Below are 24,129 nucleotides of genomic sequence, written 5' to 3' on the forward strand. Positions count from 1 at the left end.
CAAGCCTGAGCTCCAATCTCCTCAGATTGTCAGTGATGGGCGAAATGAGAGTACTAAACATATCCCCCAGTTTAGTTAAAAGATCAGTGACATTAGCAGGCGCCTGCGGCGAGTTATCAGCGTGCTGGGTAGGCTCCGAAATAATAGCGGCCAAATCCGGGCCCCCGGAAAGGGTACAAGTGGCCGGGTTTGGCCTACATTCTGTCCCTATAGCTGGCCCAGTGGCAGTTTCAATATGAGGCCTTGTGTGATGGCCAAACTCCGAATGGTGGATCCTAGGGTAAGTTGAGGCCACCCCCACCCTACGTCTTATTTTCCTAGGAGGAGGGCCATAAATTTTCCCCTTGGCTTGAATTTTAGCCTTTTTCCCATTTTGTAATCCCCGACCTGGGGGTCGTGTATTAGGGACCTTGGGGTTTCTTATAACATTTGTAGGAAGGGAATCACTAATAACATGGACACTGGTGGCATTGTTTGTAGGGGAACACTCACGTAATAATAGCGGAACATCCTCTTGGGAAGGAAGAACATCACTAGTCCCACAATTATCACATATGTCTTCGGATACCTGTAGAATAGAATCCCCTGGGGCCCTGCGTTTAATAATCTCAATTGAGCGTCGTTGCTCAGATCTGCGCTCAGCCAGGGTATCACTAAGATCATCAACCAATAAGATCTTCTTCTTAAAATAACTGTCTAGAGGGCCATTTACCACGCCCCGCAGCGTGTCCCCAGGCAATTCGTTCCCGCTCAGGGCCATTACAATAATAATACAAATATACCCCCAAAACCCAAAGTCTCAGAGACCAGGCCCAGCCCAGCCTCTATCGGCCTCGGAGGGCCTTAGAGGGCCCGCTCTTTGCCCGGTCTTCGCTCCGGGATGAGCTCCGCGCGCGTCCCGCTAGCGCGTTCAGGGATAGACCACGTAATATACCAATAAACAGGGAGGGAGGGGGCGGGAAGAGGACACAGCTGAGCAAGATCACGGGGCTGCTGGTCCTCGCAGTCCCGTCTGAAGGAATTATCCGCAATGAGGTTTGTTTCAGGGCCAATGTTCCGCTATCCTCAAGGCAGCGTGTGTAGCACAAATAGAAACAACAAGGTCCGGGAGATACACCAGGCTCCTCTGACTGCGACCGGCACCCGCGAAGCGGGGGCCGGGAGTGGTTAAGAGCGTTCAGGCAGCAGGGGCGGGAAGAGGACACAGCTGAGCAAGATCACGGGGCTGCTGGTCCTCGCAGTCCCGTCTGAAGGAATTATCCGCAATGAGGTTTGTTTCAGGGCCAATGTTCCGCTATCCTCAAGGCAGCGTGTGTAGCACAAATAGAAACAACAAGGTCCGGGAGATACACCAGGCTCCTCTGACTGCGACCGGCACCCGCGAAGCGGGGGCCTGGAGTGGTTAAGAGCGTTCAGGCAGCAGGGGCGGGAAGAGGACACAGCTGAGCAAGATCACGGGGCTGCTGGTCCTCGCAGTCCCGTCTGAAGGAATTATCCGCAATGAGGTTTGTTTCAGGGCCAATGTTCCGCTATCCTCAAGGCAGCGTGTGTAGCACAAATAGAAACAACAAGGTCCGGGAGATACACCAGGCTCCTCTGACTGCGACCGGCACCCCATTCAATTCAATTCAGCCACTCGATATACCTGCTTCGCTTTCCCTACACCCATCTTATCATCCCTCCCCATCATCAGTGCGGCACTCAGTTACACCACCGACCAAACTTTTTGGCACTTGGGAAAATGCTTGTGAGTACCCATGCTCTACAGCAAGAGAAATAGGGATTTGGGAATTAGGGGGAAACGTTTTATGTGAGGAATAGAAACTGCTTGATACAATAAGCCATTTGTATAGTATTGTAATTGTATTTATATAGTGCTTACTACCTCTGATGAGGAGTCAAAGCGCTTTTTCGGGGAGTAGCACCCATAAAGGATTGGTGATGAATTAGTAAAGTGAAATAGGAAAGTAATTTGAGTGGTGGATATTTTAGTCATTTATTTGGTTTGAGAAGGATAGTGGAGGGATAGAAGAGGGAAAAAGGTTTGCATTTATATAGCCCTTGCAACCCCTGATGAGGTGTTGAAGCGCTTTTTCGGTGAGGAGAATGCTACCCTGGAACCCATAAAGGAGGAGTGGTGAATTAGTGGAGAGAAATATGAAATTAATTTGAGTGGTGGACGTTAGTCTGTTATTTGGATTGAAAATGATAGTGGAGAGATGGAAGAGGGAAGGATTTAGAAATCTTTTTTATTTTTATGTTTTTTGTTTTGGAGCTCATAGTAGTAGGAGGCTTGAGATGAGTAAAATGGAGGTGGTGAGGGAAGAGTCAGAGAGAAGGATTTAGAAAGGCATGTTTTGGGGGATCGGAATAGTAAAAGAGATATGAGAGGATGCAAGGAGGGGTAGAGTTGGGAATCGCCTAGAAAGGGTTATTTGCGGATCGTAGTAGTGGTATGGGGTTTGGGATGAATGAGAGTGGAGGATATATTGATAGAGGTATAGGGTAAGAAATATAATAGTGCATTGGAAAGAGCAGTAGAAAAAGATTTGAGATGAGTCATAGAGTTGAGGTAGAGGATACATTGAGAGCGGTATAGGGTGAGAAACAGAGTAGTGCGTTGCATATGTATGAGACTCAACTAAAATATATGAAACCTTGCTTAACAGTGGCAAGCACAAGGGAACAAAGCTCATAAATGAGACTCGAGTTTCTACAAAAGTGTATAAAAACAAATATTTGTTATATTTCCAAAATCATCGAGACTTAAAATTTTAAAGCAGGCTAAAAAAATGTACAACTTATCCTATTCAAATGAAAATTCGTAATGACGAATACATCTCTATTTCACAAGTTGAACTTAATTATTTTTTCTACTGAAAGATCACGCTTAACCACCACTGGCATGGTGAACTAGTATTTTTTCTCTGTCTGTAAAGTCTATACTGACAAACGAAATCGGCGCCGGAAAGACGTAGTGGAAGCCTCCATCCTGATCGAGGGGTGATTCGTGATATTTTTACTCAATAAATCGGAGCACTTGTTATAACAAAAGATTGTACCAGCAAAGGCACTTATTTAATGCTGATGTACCTAAATATTTCAGCATGTTAGTGTGTGCCAGGCGCTGTTGATAATAGACAACAGGCTGTCCCCTAACAATTTTTTATAGTATAGGCCGAATCCCTGCCCGTAGAACGAGTTCTGGGCATTCTTTGGGCTGGACGTATACCACCGCTCTGATTGGTCAAGATGCGACACACGTCGTCACTTCGTTTTGGAAGATCATTGGTCAGGTCGCAGCAATTGGAGCTGTGTGCAAAGCGGAAGGGGGGTCAGGGGGAGAGGGCGAGAAGGGAGGAGGCCCGTGGGAGCCAGGGTGTCGTGTGCAAACCCGCGTGTGGCGCAGCGGAGGAGGAGGAACCGACAACAAACAGGGGGAGCGTAAGGGAGGAGGCGGCAGGAGGAGGTCGACGGAGTAGGTGAGCTGTACAGCTGGGACCGGGGAACCGGTGGTCTGTACTGCGCTGCAGGCACTGCGCCGTCGCAGTCAAGGAGGTCAGGGAGGTGGGAGTGAGATGGCGGCGCGCGCCTGGGCCTGCCACTGCGTCAGGCCTTGCGCGCGCCCAGTCCACTGTGAGCGGTGGAGGAAATATGGCGCGCGAGGCGGTGTTGCAAATCAGGACAGAGACGATCCACCACGTGAAGCCAAACTGGCAGGGGCGGTGGTGGTGACACTGCAGCAGCTTATGTCAGTCCTCCTTTATGAGCAGTAGTATGAGGTCAGAGGCCGGACTGGGCCCTCACTGCCGCTACCTCTGCTAGCTGTTGCTCGTGCTCGGCTGGGGACGCAGGGCACCGGACCGCCCCCTGCAGTGAGTATTGAAGGCACGGGAGGGGCGGGAAGCCCGGGTGTCGGGGATATTCATTGGGCATGGGTTCAGGGAATACGTCCGAAAAATGAGGGAGACCGATCTGTAGTTTTACCACGTGACTGTATAGTGGCCCTTACTTTGCCGCCACCCCTTTGATTCCCTCACTATAATTCCTTTGCTCCTTTTATTCATTCCAGGAGCGCATTCACCTGGAGCTTGTCAGTACTTATTTCTAGCAGTCAATGTAACTGTTCTACGCGATTTATTTACTTTTTCCACGTCTATATTTCGCTCGCTTATTACACATGAATTGGGATTGAGAAGGGCGCACTTTAACATCCAGTGTGTGCCCCTGCGCTGAATTTTTTTCGTTATAGTTTCATGTTGCTCTCAGGTTCTTGACAAGCCATCGTCGCTTTATTTTTGTCAGACTCCAGCATTTTCAAGTGTGGAGATTTTGTCCCATAGGCCTCGTTGTCTGGGGGTTCTGCTGGCCCATGCGTCTAGTTGCACGTGGCCCATGGGCATTCCCAAATAAGGGCACGGCTAGTTTGACAGCTGCAGAAAGACTGCTGACCGAGTTTAGCTATCTTGTTGATTTTAGGAGCAAGTGATTTGCTGGGGAGGTCTGAGGATGGGCCCTCGTACACAAATACTATCTTGATCGGCGTTAAATACACTAGTAGGTTGTTTGAGCACAAGCGCCGCCACCTGTCAAATCTTAATGTATACCAAGCCACTTCCTGTTCCAGTGATGCTGTTTTAAGTTGCTTGGCCATAGTACAGCCATCTGGGTTGTGTGTCGTATTTAATGCTGCCATCTACACTAAGCCTTGTTTTACAGTCTTTTCAGTATAACTATTTTTAATGTTCACTAATGAAGTGGTGAAATAAACATATATCCCCTTTTGTATACACTTGGTAAAATTTGAAACAGTTGTAAAACTGTAAAGGCCCAACCGCGAGACTACGGACTTTCAGCCGTCGTGTGTGATATTTAAGATTTAGCACTGTTATAGGAAAAAAACGTTTCGCGTTCAAGTGCTATAAATTGCACTTAGTAGTGGAATTAACGTCCTCATAAGACCAAATACTTCATGTTATTCAGTGAGCTAATACAATTATGTCCACGTTTTTACTCGTTGTAGTATAACGTTGAGCATACATTTTGAAGTAAAGATACTAGTTTGAGATTTTTGTGTCAGGCCGTTATCTGGCATATATTCCTCATTGATTTCTTAAAGCTTTGCTATACAGCAACATTGGAAAAAGTGTTAAATCCCGGTAGATCATGTCAAAGCAAAATGACGGGTTTCTTTTGCAAGAAATGGGAATTTTCCAAATGGTGCTCCAAAATAACGTTGGTGGGTTCGCGCTAAACGTTGCAATAGTACTGTGGGTTAAGAGCGCTGTACCAAGATGCACATAACTAAGGGTTGGGTTATTAACTAGCAGGAAGAGTGTTAGAGAATGGATTGCTGTTTCGGGATTATAGGTGCCTGCTACCAGACGAATATTCACGATAACATGTGGGCTAAGGTCTTTGATCATGTACAAGTGATTGACGCGTATTGTAGCGCACACATTTCCCATTGATAACATTTGCATGTATCAGCACTCAACAGAATTGAGAATGTCAAGACAGCGCAAGTATAGTCCAACCATTTATCTTCCATCTCTCTGGTCTTATAGGATGTCCCAAAACTGGTTCTCTGACACACCTCATTCATCTACCCTACTCTTAAATTGTGTCCTGCCATTGTACCTTGTCCAGTCTTAGTCTGAGATCATACCATGTTTTTCATCATAGTCCTATGGAATCTTATCAGAGGGGGCTGGGAAGAGCAGGTGGGCCCAGTGAGTTTGCTATTTTGTACGTAGAATTCTGTAATGAAGTCTTCCAGTGGTACATATGGTATTTACGCTATTAAACACATGTACTGTAAACACCAATTGATGAAACAAAGCAGGCAAAGTACACGATGGCAATGACGTCATTGCCAAAATGCCCCTTTAAAAAACATCTTTAAGACGGCACCTTTCAATGCAGTGCTTACAAAATTAGTATATACATTATATTAATTCCGTGCCTGAAACTGACTTTGCAGTAGGCTTCTGTGTCAAGAGATGGACAAAAATACACAAGGATGAACCTCAGTGCATCCCTCCCACAACTTATACTCTATGCCCCTAAACCATTTCAAAGGTTGTCTGTGAAAATCATCAAGCCATTGGATTACGTTACCACTGCAACTTCTTGTCTTCCCACAGCTCCTTTATGAACAATGAGGACCAGGGTGTCACAAAAATAGCCCATGTTAAGGCCACACTAACCAAAGATAAGAAACCAATTGAGCGTATACATTGGCAACAGAAATATAAACAAAATCAACCTATTCACAAAAATTATCCCACATCTATTATTTCTGATCAACCATTCTCAACAAGACTGAAAATAACCTCTTGGATGCTAGCGCTTCATTACAAATTTAATAAAACAGTGACCCCAAGTACGTATGACCTAACCGAAACAGTGTAGTCTAGAAGAACTTTTTTTAAGTAGCATTTGCTAGAGTTCTTTGTGAGAGTTTAAGTGGTATGTTGGTAAGAGAATGACCCGTGCATGGTATATGGATGCATCACTGTTTGCAGCAGTGTTTTGTAAGTCTTTAGTGTGGCCAGACTTTGTGCCGGCCTACTTGCCGTTCTGGTCCAAAGTTTCGCTGCTATGTGAAACCAAGAACCATGTGCTGACATCCTGTTTGAATGCCAGGTGCTAGTAAAGTGAGCCTGTTGTAAATAGGTGGTGGTGGAACTTTGTGTAAGTCTGAGTACGGAAGACAGTGGGTCCTTTTTGAATGCCCCTGCTTTAGCTTGTTACAAGATTGTAGTTTCCTTAGACAGCAGCAGTGTATTACCTGCATTCCTGTGACTGGAGCTGCTGACACTGAAATAGAAGAATGGAGAACTGGCTACTCTTTGAAGGACTTTGCATTAAGGAGCTACTTTATAATTCTTCCTGAGCACTGCCATTTCAATTTGTCGTGGTAAAGGGTGGGACTGTAGTTTCTTTTTTGCAAGTTGAGGAAGTTTCTAGGTCGGGTCTGCCCTTTTGAAAAGCACTAATTGCTGCGTTGGAGAGTCTGGTGACATCCAGGTGCACAAATTTCACACTTCGTTGTGCCTATTTGGTAAGTGCTCCTGCTTGGAGCCAGCCCTGTGCTATGCGAAGCGCCCGTTTACACACATCTGTGTCTGGAGCAGCCCGAGAAGGTCACTTGAAGGAAAAGCCAACTAAACATGTTCTGAAATTTGAAACAGTGGGTGCACACCCCCTGTCTGGAAAATGTGTATAAATGGGATCCAAACCACTCCAATTTATCCCAGTCCCAAGTTCTTCTTGATCAAGGATGGGAGTGTACCGCAGAGAACTCAAAATCTGGCTGTGTAACCAAGGCTGGTATTTGCCTGACACCCAGTCCGCGAGGTTTTGGGCAATATCACTAAAAGCGTGCACTTTCTGCTGGGTGATCTAAGGGTCCTCCTGATGTCCAGGAGTCTGCTTGCTGACATGGGGAAGTAGTGAGCCTGACCCTTCCAAGATGTAAGACTCTGCATAAGAAGCCCACTGTGTTATTGGTGTGAGGAATGCCCAGACAAAGCAGACTGCCCTGGAGTGTGAAACCAGGCGTGACTAGTAATCATAGTGGATTTCCTGGTTTCATTGCATAGTCTTGAGAACCGCCCATAAGACTTGGCCAAATTGAGTGTGGCTGTATCTATTGATGGTTGCTTTGAGCTGGGACCTGCTTCTGCCTCCAAAAGAGCTGGGACCTGCTTCTGCTGCCAGAAGAAAGACCTGTTGCTGCTGAGTGTAGCCTGGTCTTCTTGGGGGTGGGGGGGGGGACAAAACTGCTCCTCACCAGTGAGGGAACCCGGGCCGTCCTGAAATCCTTATCTGAGAAGCTGTCCCATGTTATACCACTTCCCACCACTGTGATCATCTCAACATTGCTGGTGTGTTGCAGCTGAGTGGATCCCATTCAGACTGGGGAACTGGAAAGACATGTTACAACTGAGGTAACCTGGTTGACCGGGCAAGCTGCAGCTGCTGTAGAAGCTGTACAGTGACCCTTGGACCTGCTATTCTGAAATCATCCGTGGACATGGGCGCAAAGGACAGAGACGCTCGCCGAGAAAATTGAGAGCAAGGATGTGTGACTTTCTGCACAGCTTAAAACCTGGGTAAGAATAGACTCATTTGCACTTCTACACCCAGTGACCTAATCTGCAGCTGTGCCTAAATCATGTCTCTTGACATGGAATGTGAGGGACTAACTGCTGGGGTCACCTGTGAGGGAAGAAGGCTACTGAGGAAATAGGATGTAGTGCACTGAGAACACATCACTAGTGTACTGAATTTAGTTTCATTGTGTGATTAAAGTACTTTCTTTTATAAGAAGACCTGCTCAGGGTTGGGCATTTAGTTATTGTGCCTATTGGTTGATTGTGTTCTGAGCTCTTGATCTCCTCTACACTACTTCCTGAGAAGCCCTAGACTGCTCGGCCTTGTTACTAGGCTTGGGTTTAAATCTCCACTCGGCTTGCGGAGTTTGAGAAGTTTTCCCGCTCTGCGTACAGTCCTGAAAAACTCCACGCAGCGGTGCAGGGTTTTTCCTCTCGCTGGTCGCCAACATTAAGTTAGCTAGTGAGGAAAAACGCACACTAGACAGCCTCTCAGTGAGATTTCCCAATGCAGGCTGTCATTGCCCATCGCTACCGCTTGTGTTGAGCAAGCTGCCGCTCAAGTCGAAAATCTGAGCGGCAGAAAGAAGCTGTGCCCTTTTGTGCTGTGCATGGTGCCGTTCACGCTGATTTTACAACGCAGTACAAATCCCAACGTTAAAAATCGGCTAAGCAGCTTAATTTATCTCACCCCGTAGCTTGCGGAACTCTGCAGAGCATGGTGAAGTTACGTAGAACTCCAACCTGGCCTACTCGTTACCCTTAGAGTCAAGCATTGAAAAAGTTGTGCTTTGCCTAGTTTGTAGAACCATTGTTTGATGGTCCCATTGTCAAGGTTGGCGCACAGTAGCCCGTGTCTACGCAGTGCCACCACAAACATGATCTGACATGGCATATGAAACGAGCATTGGTAAATGCATTGTATCGCCTTTTATTTTTGGTCGTGAGTTGGAGATTGCGGAGTAGTTGTACAAGATATGGAAAGTCTCTTAAAGTGTTATGACTTGTTTATGTACAAAAAAGCAATATATTGTGCTGTTACTAGTCGTATGGTACGGGTAAGTAATAGCAACATTTTGAAAAATGAAAGACTGACATAATAAAATCAATTGATGTAATAGCAATATTATGTGTTTATAGGGGTTTTGATAACTTTTGGCCCCAGGGCCACTGCACCATTCAAATCATGACCCTTTTGTCTGCATGGTAACTTGAATTGTTGTGCCTGTCTGTTTAGTATTAAAATATAGCAATATTAGGTGTTTAGTGGGGTGCCTAGAGCTTTTGGTCTTGGTGCTACTGCACCATTCGATTCATGATCCTATTGCCTGCTAGATAAATGCATTTGTGAATGTCTTGTTTAGTAGTAAAACTTAACAAAAATCTGGCCTTAGTGGAGTCCCTAGAGCTTTTGGCCCCAGAGCCACTGCACCACCATTCAAACCAAGCCCCTTTTAACTGCAAGGTAATTGCAATTGTGACTGCCTGTTTAGTTGTCAAATATAGCAATATTATGTGTTTAGAGGAGTTCTGACAACATTTGGTCCTGTGCTACTTCACCTGCTGCATCATTCAAATCATGACCCTGTTGTCTGCAAGGTAACTGCACTTGTGGTTGCCTGTCAGTAATAAAAAATAGCAATATTAGGTGTTTAGTGTGGAGGCTGGAGCTTTTGGCCCCGGTTTCACTTAACCTGCTGAACGATTCAAATCCATTCCCTTTTAACTACAAGGTAACCGCAGTTGTGTCTGTATAGTAGTCAAGTATAGAAATATGTTTAGAGGAGTTCTGACAACTTTTGGGGCCGTTGCTACTGCACCATTTAAATCGTGACCGTGTTGTCTGCAAGGTAACTGCACTTGTGGCTGTCTGTTTAGCTTTAAAATATAGCACAGCTCTTGGATATTACCTTTATTTTTAACGTGCCATGTTTAGTTCAACATTTAGAATTTGATCATAATGACCAAATAGATTACGTTGGAAAAAAGCGATCTGATAATGCCTACAGAGTGCAAAGAAGGGTACTAAGGCATGAATAGGAAATGCCACAAACGTTCTAAGGCTAAAGCATCTGCTTTACATAACTAAGAAATAAAAAGCGAGCATTCCAACATAGTTAGAAGCTCTTTGCCTTTTCCGGGGGAAGAGATCTTATGTTGACTGTGATTAGGGCTTAAACAGTGTGAACAGCTTGAGTAGAAATATTGTAAATGCGTGCAGCAAGAGCAAGCTAACAAAAAATGTTCCACACTAAAGAGCAGTGTTTACAGACCTGATCAGTTTTGGCCCGGAGACACTTGAAATTGCAGGTAGCGGAATGTCACCTGGAGGTTTTTGGTCAAATTTCACCAGTCTTAATGAAGATCCTGGAGTAAGCAAGTGGTGCAATATCGTCCCCATTGTTTGTAAAATTCAGGCATTTCTAAAAAAAAAAAATAACACTGCTTCTCAGACTTCAACAAGCCTTTTAGGTGTTCTATGTTAACGTTTTATAAACATTAAAGTTCTTTAATCATATGAGCAATTCTTAGGTGAAATGGCCAGATAAAGTGCTATTTCGGGCTATGAAAGTCCATACCAATATCATCTCACGTCCCCATTCCTAGTTGGCAGAACATTCCCATTTGTTAGTTTGAACAATGCTTTCTTTCATACCTCAGTGGTTAATTTCAGGACCACTTAACATACATTTTTTGGTAGGTTTCTTGCGGTCACGTTTTCCCACTGGTAATTTTCTGGTTAAAGAACATTGATTAGAAATTAGCTAAGCATTACCAAATAAATATTCAGTGGCGACCTCCATTCCAAATGGTTGTCAGCAAGGCTACTCCCTCGAACTTTTTTTACCTGTCAAAAATTACTCAGAATCAAATTGGCCACCTTTGCCCAAGCTGAGGTACTGTTTTGTTTTTGTTTATTTCTAAGTACAATACATTTTCATCAGCCAACGATTGAAATAACACAGGCTACTTTCTAGTAGAGGACCTATTTTGTCTTTATGTAGTAATGTATTTAGGGACTGTTCTGGAGCGCACAGAGTGCGCCTCAGAAGGCCCAGTGCTGCAACCGAAATAAAGAGTTCGAGACAGACCGCTACTTTTGTCCACTTGGTGTTCCCACCAAAGAGGCTTGTTACTTAAAATGCAAGTGCAAGAGTTGGGATCAAATGGATATTAAAGGATGTCTGTGCGTCGTCTTAATCAGTGGAAAGGTTAACGTTCACAGTGAAGAACATTGATAACAGCAGTGGCGAGTTCTTGCAGCACTTGTTTTTGGACAGATATTTTTAGGCCTACATTGAAGGATTGGCTTGGGTTAAAATTCTCCCTTCGCCTCCAAGCCTATTACCTTTCCCTTTGGGCTTTATGGAATGCGTGTATTAATCAGCCTAGGGAAATGGAAGTGTAAAATAAATACTTCGTTCTCTGTGCCAGTAACATATTTCTTATTTGTTTAGTTCTTCTAACTAACACCATGAGCAGCAACGAATGCTTCAAGTGTGGACGTTCAGGTCATTGGGCGCGCGAGTGCCCCACTGGAGGTGGTCGGGGGCGTGGAGGACGAGGCCGCGGTAGAGGTGGCTTTACTTCTTCCAGAGGTAATTTCAAACTGCCATATTTATCCTTATAATTTGAGTTGTTTTAGTTGGAGCGACTCAAACAGTCTCTCTCTGCCCCGGTTTTAAGCGCTTGCTAATGTATACCATTTTTGTTTCCTAGACATATGCTACCGTTGTGGAGAGTCGGGTCATCTTGCCAAAGACTGTGAACTTCAGGAAGATGGTAAGTGGAGTTTAATATTCCCAGATGCAACTGAAGGCGTGGCTAGTAATTTAAGCATAAAATGTAGTCCGAACTGTTAAAGGCTAAACCAGTTATAATTTAAAGCAGCAGAATATTTATTTAATTATACATATAAATAATAGGAAAAGTCGGAGTGGGCAATTGGTCAATCAATCAGGGATTCTTTTAAGCGCACTACTCACCCCTGAGGGTCTCCAGGCGTGGGGGAGCTGCTCCGGTCAGTTGAAGAGCCTGGTCTTGAGGGTCTTCCTGAAGATGTGCAGGGGGCGGACGTGCTTGATGTCAATCGGGAGTTGGTTCCAGGTCTTGGCCGCAATGTGGGAGAAGGTTCTGCCACCCGTTCTTGCTCTGCAGATGCGTGGGGGTTCGGCGAGGGTGTGGTCGGCCGATCGCAGCGTGGATGGAGATTGTCGTTGGGATATTTGGGTCCTGTGTTGTGGAGGCATTTGTAGGCGTGGGTGAGTATCTTGAAAGTTACTCTCTTCTCAACGGGGAGACAGTGGAGTTGCACATGTGTTTGGTGATGTGTTCCTGTCGAGGGATGCTGAGGACTAGTCTGGCTGCAGTGTTCTGGATGGTCTGGAGTTTGCGGAGCAGAGGCTTGTTGATTCTGGCGTAGAGGACATTTCTACAGACCATTGTCTGCCTTGATTCTGGTGGGGGGTATGATTTAAAGGTCTTTCGGAGGATGCGGAGGGTGTTGAAGCAGGCGGAAGCGATGACCTGTCGGATCATGGAGAGGGAGGAGTCTAGTACGATGCTGAGGTTCCAGGCGTATTCCGAGGGCGGTGGGCCACCAGGTGTTGTCTCATGCAGAGGTGGAGGGTCCGAGGACGATGACCTCATTCGTCTTCGAGTTGAGCTTCAGGGAGCTGCTGCTCATCCAGGATTTGACGACCTTCATTCTTTCCTAGAAGTTGAAAATATTGGACTGTATTTTATTGGCATTTAAACAACATTTTCCTACTCCTTGCAAGGTCCAGTGCACTTTGATTGGTCGAGTAAGATGCAATTTGACTTGCCTGGTTGGTCCAGCATGGTTTTAATGTGCTCTGTGGCACGTTGTAGTGTTTTATGAGATTCAGATGATGCTCTAGTCATGTCACAGGAAACTTGTTGGTGTGCCTATGTTCGGCGTGTAGCAACAGTATGTGTAATGCCTAGTGGTGCTAGTGCAATGCTTATAATTGTTTTACAGGTTTACACAGGTCAGGGACTTAAAATCTAATATGACAGCATTACTCGGGTCCCTTAAGAGTCTGCACTGATGAGGCTAGGAGTATCTAGACATTACTGGCTCTGGATTAGAGGAGCACTGGAGACTGTAGAGGTTGAGCATAAGGAATGCAACAGACCACATTGGTTGGGTCTATAGGGTTCCTAGGGGTTGTGAAGCCTGCTCCAAAGTGAATGGGTACACTTAATGTCAATGGAAGCTCAATGTGTAGGCATCAGTCCGGATTTGGGGATGAGGCAATTAGTTGACAGAGGTAAGCTGGATGGCAGAAATATAGTAGAAGAAATCAGTAAGCGGTAATGGCAAACGGACCCCTCATGGCCTTAGCATGCCTTGGCTTAGAATACGCTTCCACAGTCCTCTTGGTAATTGGTCTTTTGGGTCTTTCCAGGAGTGGTGAAGGTGCAATCCACTGATGCAAGTGGGATTGGACAAACCAACGAAAAGTGAGCTTTTACTCTAGCAAAGAGTCTGCGGGCCACACAACAAGCGATATGGTAGTTTTCCCTTTCTAGGGCTCAAAGGGGCCAATAGGGAAAGGAACAAAGGAATACACTTTTAGCCTCTATCCCCTTTACCAGGGGCTTCTTGAGAGGAGAAGTTAGATGGGTTAGCAAGCGTCAGTCAGCAGGAAGAGGTGAGGTGGGGGCATTTGGGAATGCCTGGTGATGTGATTCCGTAAGGCCAATGGAGTCATGCCAGGGCTTCAGGGTGTGTAAAGAGCATAAAGAGAAATTTTAAAGAGGAGCATGGGTAAATAACGCATTTTGCCCCCAAAAAATTAAATACTTAAAAAGCACATTAAATCTCCAGTTTTACGGTCCCTTTTCTCTCCTTGCGTGCAGAGTGGAGTGTTGAGAATTAAATGTTCCCTAAAGAACTGTTCATCAGGATGTGGTATGGAGAGAGTTGAAGTTTTTTTTTTATATTCGGTTAAAATTGGATATATGGAGTCTGGGGTGTCTTAAACTTTGAAAATACAGTTCTTTTATGGGATGTGACAGGTGGGCTGGTTATGAAGCGTACCCGAGTGGCTAGGATGCAGGATCAATAGTGGGTGTGGAATTTGATAGTGATTTGGAGAGAGGTGTGTGGATCATAATGTTACCCTGGCGGGGGAGTGTGTCTCTGGACTGATTACTAATGAATAGCTAGAGAGAAGTGCTTATTTTAGCTATGGTTAGGGCACCAAGACTATAGTATAAAGGAGGGGCTGATTGGAGTGCAGTGCCAAGATTTTATTGCACTTGTAGAGAAAAGTTAACAGTTCTGTGAACTTTTAAAGGGTCAGTGATAGTTCATTCTCCAGTGATTTGTATGTGGGTGGGGATTGGGTGAATAAGGCTATTTGGGAGGGTGCTAATGCTTAGACTTTGCTGTAAAGTTAGAAGTGTATGTATGAATATGGCATGATTGGGGTCGGCCAGCTTTCGGGACAGTGTCTCACGTCTGTCCAAGTTTCGGCTACTGTGATGAAGTAGAGAGATGAATGAGAGTCAAAAAGACAGTGATGAATCGTGATGTATTTTCGCAGAAGACTACATTTTGTAAGTAACGGGAACTAATCTGAATAGTCTGATATAGGCTTGCTCTGCATGAATTGAAGTGCTATTTTTTTTAGATGGGATTGGGTGGAGATGTGGATGTGTTTGTGGTTAACGGAAGAGTAGGTGGTAGTGTCATTTGTTTTGGGTTTTAGGAGTGTCTGAAGAGAGGAGTCTGTACTGGCCAGTGATATGTGATATTCGTTTTGGGGAGCAATGTCATGTGCACCTGGGCAAGAGAGCTCCAGCGTTATCCACCAGTGCAAAGTCGGCAAACCAGTTTCGCAATTCTTCAGATATGATGTTCGACAGTTATAATTCATTCTAGCTATAAATCTGGAAGAATTGTTGTCCAGGGATATTGGTAGTTCGTACATTCGTTCATTTGCTACCTTTGTGATTTCTACTCCTTTGGGGAAGCATTCATTATGTACATACGTCTAGGAACTAATGACCCCTCTCCTAGGTTCAAACTAAAATCATATCTCGCTAGTTCATGGAAATATGCTAGCTACATGGTGAGATAACCGTAGCTTATAAGGGATCCTTTAATGGTAAACTATCATATTTACTAGCTGGCAAAGCTGGTCTTTTTCAGTATGAATTTCTCTTCCAAGTCGCATGATCTCTGCATAACCTACTACATTACGGATAATTAGGCCCCCCGGCACTATTTCACAAAGTCTATGTTTAGCACATTGATCTTAAGCTGACATTTAGTCATCCTATTGAGATCCGATGCAGGTGAATTGCTATGTACCAATGTTATGTGGCCTGTAAACCTGCCAGCCATAAACGGGTGAGATGTTATTTTCGCAGCTTGTCCTGTTACTTACTATATTATTATTCAAACATTATGGTAATTGGGCTGTAATGACGTCCATATAATAGAAAAGCACCAGAAATCTCAGCAGCGATCAAGATTCAACCTGCGAACTACTTGTGCCCATTGGTTTTTTGCTGTGTTAACTTTCTTATTAAAGCTAGTAAAAATAATGCTGTTATAGACACTTGCTGCTATGTACTGATGTGCGTACGATACAAGTGGAGCTTTTTGTTTTGAAACGGTTTGTAAAAGGCATGTTCTAGTTGAATTTTTCTCAGGTTATATTTATTTATTGAGAAGGGGTAGATATTGACTTATGCTACACAAATGGTTTCACAGATGTGCAATCCGAACCTGTGCCTGCCGCTTCCAAATATTTGGTAGGCGAAACTAGCACCTTGAGTTCCGGAGAGGTACCTCATCACAGAACATTGGGGTGTGTTGGGGTTGTAATGACACTACACACCTCCCTGCTTAACGTTTATTTATTATGAGGTGGTGTGTATAACTTTTTGCTCGTGCTGTAGTTGGTCAAACAGTTCATCAAGTCGTACAGAATGCGGCAGCCTGCTTATTGTTAGGCATCCCTAAACTTCAGTCTGCTTCCCAAGCCTTGACTAAGCTACATTGGCTTCCCATAAAGAAGCGTATTGCCTTCAAGGCACTCTGTATGGATTTCACAGCATTACTCGCATCTGGCCCCCATCACCTGAGGCTAAGTTTCTGTTGGTACACTCCCTTCAGGTCCCTACGTTCATCTTCTACTGGTAATATATTTGCTCCCAGAGTCCAGGTCAAAATGGGGAGGCAGAAGCTTTGTTACCTGTGCCACCAAACTTCAGAATACTCTTCTCCGTGATCTGAAGAAAATGACTGGACTGCTACCCTTCAGGAAAGATCTGAAAACTTGGCTTTTCATTAATAGGTCGCTTTATACTTTTAATTCCTTTCATTGCTTTTAGCCTTCCTCCTCTAAGTCTGGTCAGCACCTAGATGCCTCTGGGTAGGAGTGCGCTTCATAAATTCGCGTTTCATTTAACCTGGAATATTGTGTTCATGAGACAGTTTTTTTGGCTGTCGCATAACAGATGTTTTGTACTTGTTTAAATAACTAATTCATCTGATATGCAGACGTCTGTGCCCTCGAATTTTATCTTTGCAGTTTAATTTAAGCAGATTTAATTGAACAGAAGATCTGACTGAGATTGTCAAGTTGTTTGTTCGTTATTATGTGCATGTATATATCGCTCTCTGTGTTGTGACTTGTGTAGAGTTTATTTTAAGTTCCGCCTTTCAAGTATATCTATCCTCCTCAGATAGGTTAATGTAGGATTAGAAGTAGAGTTGCAGATCTTGTTCTCTCCAGGGGCAGTAATAGCCAAATCTCTCTCCATGCATCCTTCTTGTACTCCTCTCTCCCCTATCTATATCGCAAACTGGAAACCATTTTAAAATAAAAAGAAATCACATAATTATGTGGGAGTGCTGTAGTCATTCAAATGTTAATCTGATAATCATGCGAAGAATTACATTTACTTCATTTATACCAGGGCATAGTTTGAATTTTCCATATAAGTTTTGATTCCAATACTGTCTCAGTATTGTACAGTTTTAAAACGTGAACCTAGCACAAGTAACTAGCTGTGGAATTGCATTTTCGCTTAAAAGGCCAAATGATTATTTTTCTTAGCGAAGAAGAGGTATTTAACAGTTTTGGACATTTTTTTGTAAATACATGATTCCTCTTTAAATAAACAAACCTGGATTCCTTTTTTAAAGAAAGAAACAATTAGTTCGTTCATATTTCCACATTTCTGGTATGTACGTTGTACTTTTGAACACGCCTTGAGAACTTGCTGTGTGTTGAGTTTCATGCTGGAATCTATTCAACGCGTAGTAAAAGTGGTTTGTTTTTTCGCACTGTGGCCTTTTTTGTAGCCTGCTACAACTGTGGCCGGAGCGGCCACATCGCCAAGGACTGCAAGGAGCCCAAGAAGGAGAGGGAGCAGTGCTGTTACAATTGTGGGAAACCAGGGCACCTCGCTCGTGACTGTGACCACGCAGATGAGCAGAAATGTTATTCTTGTGGGGAGTTCGGACATATTCAAAAAGATTGCACCAAAGTGAAATGCTACAGGTACAGTTTTTATTTAGTAACAGAATAAAGCAGTTAAGCAGTCTGAATATTCCAAATTAACTTGATGTGCAGAATAAGCTTTGGAGTTGGGTTGAAGTGCGAAGGGAAACTGTATGAAGGTGGCATAAATCTTAAACATGCCAGTGTATCAATATCCATTTTTCCAAATTTATAGGGTTTACCTAATGAGTTGACCGAATCTGAAATTGCTTTATTTTGAATTTTTTTATTTATATATTATATGTAACCCATTTATCATGTCTTCTTTCTTCATGTGATGGCTATAATGGCTGATCTTGGCACGTATACTACATTGCAACATTATCTACCTTCATGGCAGAGAACGGGGGCTTGGCTGAAATAAAATCATGAAGGTTCTAGTAAGATTTGAAGGATCTAGTAATATGTATATTGACTGACAATTGTTGAGTAAGACTTTCAGAAATGCTATACAAAGGCAGGCTTCACGAAGTCTGATCCACTTCCGTTGGGTTGCTAGTATGTTTGGACTAGATTTGCAACATTAATGGGATTCACAGTGAATATCAGGAGTAGTACACACGCACATTTACTGTAGTCATAGATTTTCACAGTTACTCTAATTCGTAGAATTTGCTCGTGGAATTCTCACTAATCGGGAAATGAGTGAGAGTAAATGGTGCACTTGTGCATAATTACCTTTCTCGTTTGGAAGACCTTTTCTTGACGAGAAATTTCCCTGCCACCCCATATCAAATATATTCATTGTAACCGTGTACTATTTTTGAAAGTTCTGTACTCATGGCTTTCATCAGTATTAAATGTATGTTTCCCCAGTTGGGGAGCGTACCTGCAAGAGGCAGGTGAATATCCACAAGGTTACATGGTTAGTGGATTTTCTTTGCATGTGCTGGATGGTCCTGCATTCATGGGGGTGGGGGGTGTCCCTACTTCACCTTCAACCCTAATTTAGGGGTGGTGGGGAATTTAAGAAACTGCAGTACTTGAATATTTGCAAAAAGAATAATTGACAGACAGAATGCAGAACAATGTCATACATTCGCCCCTGTACAGAGATCTGGGCCTAAATTCACTTTTTTTTTTGCTCCCATACCATTCCAATGTGAACCCAGCTATATGTAAATCGGACTTGACCCTGCTCCCTATGGGAACAGTCCAGCCTGAACTGCCAGGCCAAGTCCTCCCTGAACTGGAAACAAGCATCCTAGGACCGGTTTCGGGGTTTCACCCCTCGTCAGCCGGGCTAGCTTGACTCCAGTGGCAGGCCAAGCACGGAACCCACGTCTGGGCATACCCGTCCCACTGTGGGTGACAAACGCAAATAGAACAATTGATGGACAGAATGCAGAACAATATCATACATTCACCCCCGTACAGAAATCTGGGCCTAAATCCATAGTTTTTGTGCCCCCCATGCCATTCCAGTTTGAACCCAACCATATGCAAATAATACTTGGCCATGCTCCCTATGTGAACAGTCCAGCCCAAACTGCCAAGCCAGGTCCTTCCTGGAATGGAAACAAGCATCCTAGGTCCAGTTTCGGGGTTTCACCCCTCATCAGTCAGGCTAGCTTTCTTTGGTTGCCCTAAGTTGGCAGGGTATGCCCAGACGTGGGACCCTTGCTCACCTTGCCTCTGGATTCAAGCTAGCCAGGCTGATGAGAGGATGATTGTGTCCGGTTCAGGGAAGACCTGGCTTGGTAGTTCGGGCTGGACTGTTCCCATGAGGCACAGGGTGAAGACTGATTTGTAAATTGCTGGGTCTGAACTGAGGTGGCGAAGTGAGCTAAAGAACGATGATGGATTCAACCCAGATCTGTGACTGGGGGCGAGTGTCTGTAAAGTTTCAGCACTCCGTCCGTGCATCTCATTGTGTGTACTTGAGAATTTGTCATCATTGCAAATGCACTTTACGACCACCAAGCTCCACAAATCCAGATTCTGAAACGGTCTTGAGATTTAAGGTCACTTAAGTACCTCTTGATTGTGCAAAAAAAGTTTATGCATTGGAAACTCTTTTTAGCTTGCATGCAGATTTCTTTACTTTGTAGGGAAGGCCATGCCCATTAGATCTCACTAGATTTGAGAACAAATGGCAATGTGTGGTGTGGCACTGTGTGTTGCACTTGGGCTTTTTAGGATTTGTTGAAGGAAGCAAAGCGAGCCTTTGTTTTTGAAGTTGTGATGGAAAAGTTGTAGTCCCTTGACAATCTAAATACCCGAGTTTTGGCTTTCACTATGCAAGTTTAAGTTGCAAAATGTACTCTGGAAAAAAAAGGGAGTCTACAGATCCTTTTGAATTGCAGCATGCTTGATGTCGTTTTGACAAACATAAAGGAGAGGAATCAACTAGGTATTGGCTGAATTGTCTAATAGAACTGGCAATTATCATTCTAAATGCTTTATCTTATAGAAGGAGGCTACTGAAATTGTGTCCTTGCTAATTAAACGTGTGCAAGTTCTGTTGCAGTCTTAAATCCCTGATTGTTTTAATTTTGCTGTTTGTTTCAAATGAGCATTTAATGTAGAGATTCAAACCGAGTCAAATATTTGTATGAATGACCTAACATGACTGTCCCATTTTACTGTAGTAAGCTAGTGTTTGGAGTACTTTTTAAAATGTATTTGTTTTTGTCCTCTTTTGTAGGTGTGGAGAAACTGGCCACGTAGCCATCAACTGCAGCAAGACGAGCGAAGTCAACTGTTATCGTTGTGGGGAATCAGGGCACCTTGCACGGGAATGCACAATTGAAGCTACAGCTTAAATAATGTCCTTGTCGCCCCTCCTTTTTTTGATTGATGGTTGTATTATTTTCTCTGAATCCTCTTCATTGGCCAAAGGTTGGCAAATAGAGGCTAGTCCCAGGCCAGTGAGCTTCACTTGACGTGCAACATGAGGAAAGGGGTGGAAAAATCGACTTTCTGCATTTAACTACAAAAATGTTTATGTTTAGTTTGGTAGAGGTGTTGCGTATAATGCTTTGTTAAAGAACCCCCTTTCCGTGCCACTGGTTAATAGGGATTGAGTGGGAAAAGTCGAGTCAGACGAGGTGACCCTCGCCAAGTTCTTGGTAGTGAGCCTGTGCAAGAGGGGTTTAGGAAAACTTGGGGAAGTGTCTGTGAACTTCCATAAGTCATTTATAATTGCAATGGTGGCCTTGGATTTACTGACTGCAACCTCTTCATAACATTAAGTGCATCTGTATATCGGGCCGTACTACAGTTCAAAAGCAAGAGTGGGAGTAAAGATTCACATATCTGTGAGTGACCATAAAAGAAAAATCAAGAATGAAAGTAAAATCTAATTTGGTTATTGAATAATAACTAGCATTAGAGATGACTGGTGCTCGCAGCAAGGTTTTAAATGAAATATTCAGTGGAGTAAGGTAATCTAAACCATACATCAATACACCAGAAAAGACACAAAGAGCAGACTTGGAGCCATTAAGGAGTTGAAGAAAATGTGTTTTCACTGAAATCAAGATGTTATTTTTGTACACTATATCACTTAGACAAATGTTTGAGTTTCATTTGCTTGTAATCAGTTTTTAAAATCGGATGGGAAAAGCAACTGAAGTCCTAGAAAATAGAAATTTAATTTTAAACTATCAATAAAGCTGGAGGAGGAAGGGGAGTTTGAGTAAGTTCTTTGTTGGTGTCTGTTTTGTTACGAAAAACATGGATCTGCAATGTTCATATAGGGCATGAAAAATTCTTTATGCACAACATGACACAATAAATGCTGGCATACACTGGTACAAATTGACTTGGATATGGATTTTATGTTTTGGATTGCATTTGTAATGACTGGCGGTAAGAGTAAATGTAATTTAAAGTGAGGCCTTAATTGTTTGTTCTATAGTATTTAAGGGAGTCTGCAATAAGACTAGTAATGTGTATATTAATGGCCACCTGGCGGCAGTTTATATTGTAATTGTTAAATTAGCCATTGATGTAATGTCAGCAAACGTCAGAGTACTAGGCATGGAAACACTTGAGTGGTCTAAATGGCTAGAATTCTGGCAAGAGCATCTTAAGTTAAATTCACTATACATGTTCTTAGTAACAACACATGTTACTATATGAAAGCTTTCCTCCATCGTTGAACCCTCCTTTGATTGATATGCTTGTGAACCTGGGAGGAGCCTGGAAAACGTACATCGCAGTGATATTTTGTCACTGTCTGAAGCCCAATTGCCCTAATGTTTTATTCGAAGCCATGTGGTAATGGTTTTCCTTTTCCAAATGTTGAGATCTGCTAGTAGGCAATGCAAAACAAAAGACTGTTTAATAACCAATATCCAAATTAGATTCCTAATGATGGAACGATGGCCATTTGAGGTAGCTTGCAAAATTATGCGTTGGGAGGGATATTGATGAACTAAAATTAGCAATTCACTGCATTTTATACTGTACATTCTGTTTTCGTTATACCGTCTTCACTGATAAAGATTGAATATCCTGTTCCAAAGCTGCATGAAGCAACAGAGAAAGGCTACTACTCTGAACTGAGTTACAGATAATCCTCAAAATAATGTGCTTCTGTCTGGGATCTGTGTTGGTCTTTTGATGATTATCTGCCTGTGGGAGTCCAGTAGGTATCGCCCAAAACATTCTCTGGCATGCTTGGAGAAAAATTGTGTTTCCCGTGGTGGTACATTTTTGATAAAGGTCAGGGTGGGACCACGAGGTAGGTGTGTCTGCCTACCAGTAGATTGGGTCTGGTACTGGTAAGGGGGTGATTAGTAGAATCTTGCTCTGACAGTTGCCACTATACCCAAGTACAGTCAGAACCAGGTGTATCAGAAGAGGTAGAAAATATGGGGTGGCATATCTCGAGGAAAGTGCATCTAGTAACTGTCTGGACAGTTATTGGGCAGTGGAAGCTGTCATAGCACAGTACTTAGTCTGTGACCGTCATTATCCAGATGGAAAACTGCCTGACCACTTCTTACTGATTTTGTTTAGGGAGGAGGCGCCTTTAAGCCAGGCTCAGTCAAAAGTTAAATATCTACTCTTTGGATGCCTTGGGTAGAGGCTGCATCTGGTGGTTTGCAAGAGGTTTTAATTTGGTTGGTGTTCCTCCTATGGAGTCCGACAAGGCCTGATATAATTCAAGAATTCTTCTTAGGCAAAAATATAAAAGACCCAAACACTCCAATTTGTATTACAGTGACTTAGACCCTGAAACCTCAGTACCAGCTGATAAAGTAGCTTGTTCAGCACAGCTGTCTGTTCTATATTCTACTTGTTCATACTAATAACCTAATGCCTCCGCTCCAGGTGATCTTAGTGTGTTTGTTGGTGATACAGTTGCAGTACCAATGTCTTTCCAAAGTGCAGTTGATTTAAAAAAAAAAAAGTGTTTAATGGCATTTTTGCTTGGAAGCATATTTCATAAGAACCACATTTTGCACACGTTGTTTCTATGGTGTACTGTCTGTGCTCGTTCTGTGACAGCAATGTTGAGCAGATGATGTTTCGAATTTTCACAATTTTTCAAAAGATCACATTTGTCTTTGGCCTTCCTTGCATAGCATACCATATGTCATTTCAGGCCGCCTAAAGGAATCCACTGGCTTGACTTGGGAACTGCACTGGATGACCAATTCCACAGTTTTACCGGGCACTTCCCTTTAGACTTGTGTAAAAGGAGCATGGCTGTGATGTAGACCAACCTGTTAGTTAATTCTAAATTCGTCAACTGTTGGCCCCGATGTATGGGAGCCATGTGGTACTAAACTAGACTGTAGGCACTGCATTTGTTTGTGGTGTGGAGCATGTGCTTTGGTGACTGATCTCAAAACGTGGACCATATGAACTAAACCCAAACCTATATTTTCAAAATCTACAAACCCTTTCAAATCCATTTCGCTCTTTCCCCATTGGCTAGCTTGGAAAACCACCTGAAGATGACATTTATCTTGTATTTGGCAAAGATCAGCTCACAGCTTTTCATTTCATGTCTTCGAAGTGTTTTTGGGAAAGGTAGGATGTTAATTATGAGATTGTTAATAATTTGATTTTTTTGTTTGCTTCGTTTGTGGTGGCAACATCTTCTACTGTCTCACCCAAATTGCTAGAGCTAGAAGACAAATGGAAATATCCTATTCCTGTCAACGGACATTTACATGGCTTAAGATAGACTGCCATGCATCCCTTTTAAGGTCGAGCCTAGAGTCCGTGTGCATGCTCTGCGAGGCATGTAGTATTAAATTATTGACTTGAAGCTCTGCCCATATTTTTCATTGGTTTGTCTTTTTGTCCTTCGTAAATGCTGGCTTCTGATTCAGTAATCAGCTTGTTAGTCCCTCCTTAGTACGGCCTTGTCTTCATGTGTAACCTCCCATGGCTGCTGGCCCTTTTACTTCTGTTGTTACACGGTACGTGTTATGTAGTCAGTAAGCACTACTTTCTTTAATGAGTTTTCTACTGCTGCAGGCACGACATGCTTTCCTGCA

General features: G+C 43.4%; 1 protein-coding gene across 4 annotated transcripts; it reads left to right on the forward strand.

Moving 5' to 3' along the window:
* The first annotated feature begins 3,331 nt into the window (after positions 1-3,331).
* On the forward strand, positions 3,332-21,312 carry CNBP (CCHC-type zinc finger nucleic acid binding protein). Of its 4 annotated transcripts, none has more exons than XM_085624850.1 (5): positions 3,332-3,482; positions 11,579-11,719; positions 11,841-11,903; positions 17,470-17,668; positions 20,316-21,312. In XM_085624850.1, exons 2-5 carry the CDS (start codon positions 11,596-11,598, stop codon positions 20,431-20,433), a joined length of 504 nt encoding a protein of 167 aa, XP_085480976.1. In that variant the 5' UTR covers positions 3,332-3,482; positions 11,579-11,595; the 3' UTR covers positions 20,434-21,312. The 4 variants fall into 4 exon arrangements, with proteins under 4 accessions (XP_085480976.1, XP_085480974.1, XP_085480977.1 ...); XM_085624848.1 differs by having other exon boundaries at positions 11,841-11,902; positions 17,457-17,668; XM_085624851.1 differs by having other exon boundaries at positions 3,473-3,875.
* The last annotated feature ends 2,817 nt before the right edge of the window (positions 21,313-24,129 follow it).

The sequence above is a fragment of the Triturus cristatus genome, chromosome 9 (genome assembly GCF_964204655.1).
Source record: "Triturus cristatus chromosome 9, aTriCri1.1, whole genome shotgun sequence".
NCBI lineage: Eukaryota > Metazoa > Chordata > Amphibia > Caudata > Salamandridae > Triturus > Triturus cristatus.

Excerpts from the sequence above, each read along its gene's own strand:
- CNBP (XM_085624848.1), top strand. The coding sequence starts at position 11,596 with ATGAGCAGCAACGAATGCTTCAAGTGTGGACGTTCAGGTCATTGGGCG. Across the intron at positions 11,903-17,456 it reads ACTGTGAACTTCAGGAAGAT|GCCTTTTTTGTAGCCTGCTA; the intron begins GGTAAGTGGAGT and ends TTTCGCACTGTG. Across the intron at positions 17,669-20,315 it reads ACCAAAGTGAAATGCTACAG|GTGTGGAGAAACTGGCCACG; the intron begins GTACAGTTTTTA and ends CCTCTTTTGTAG.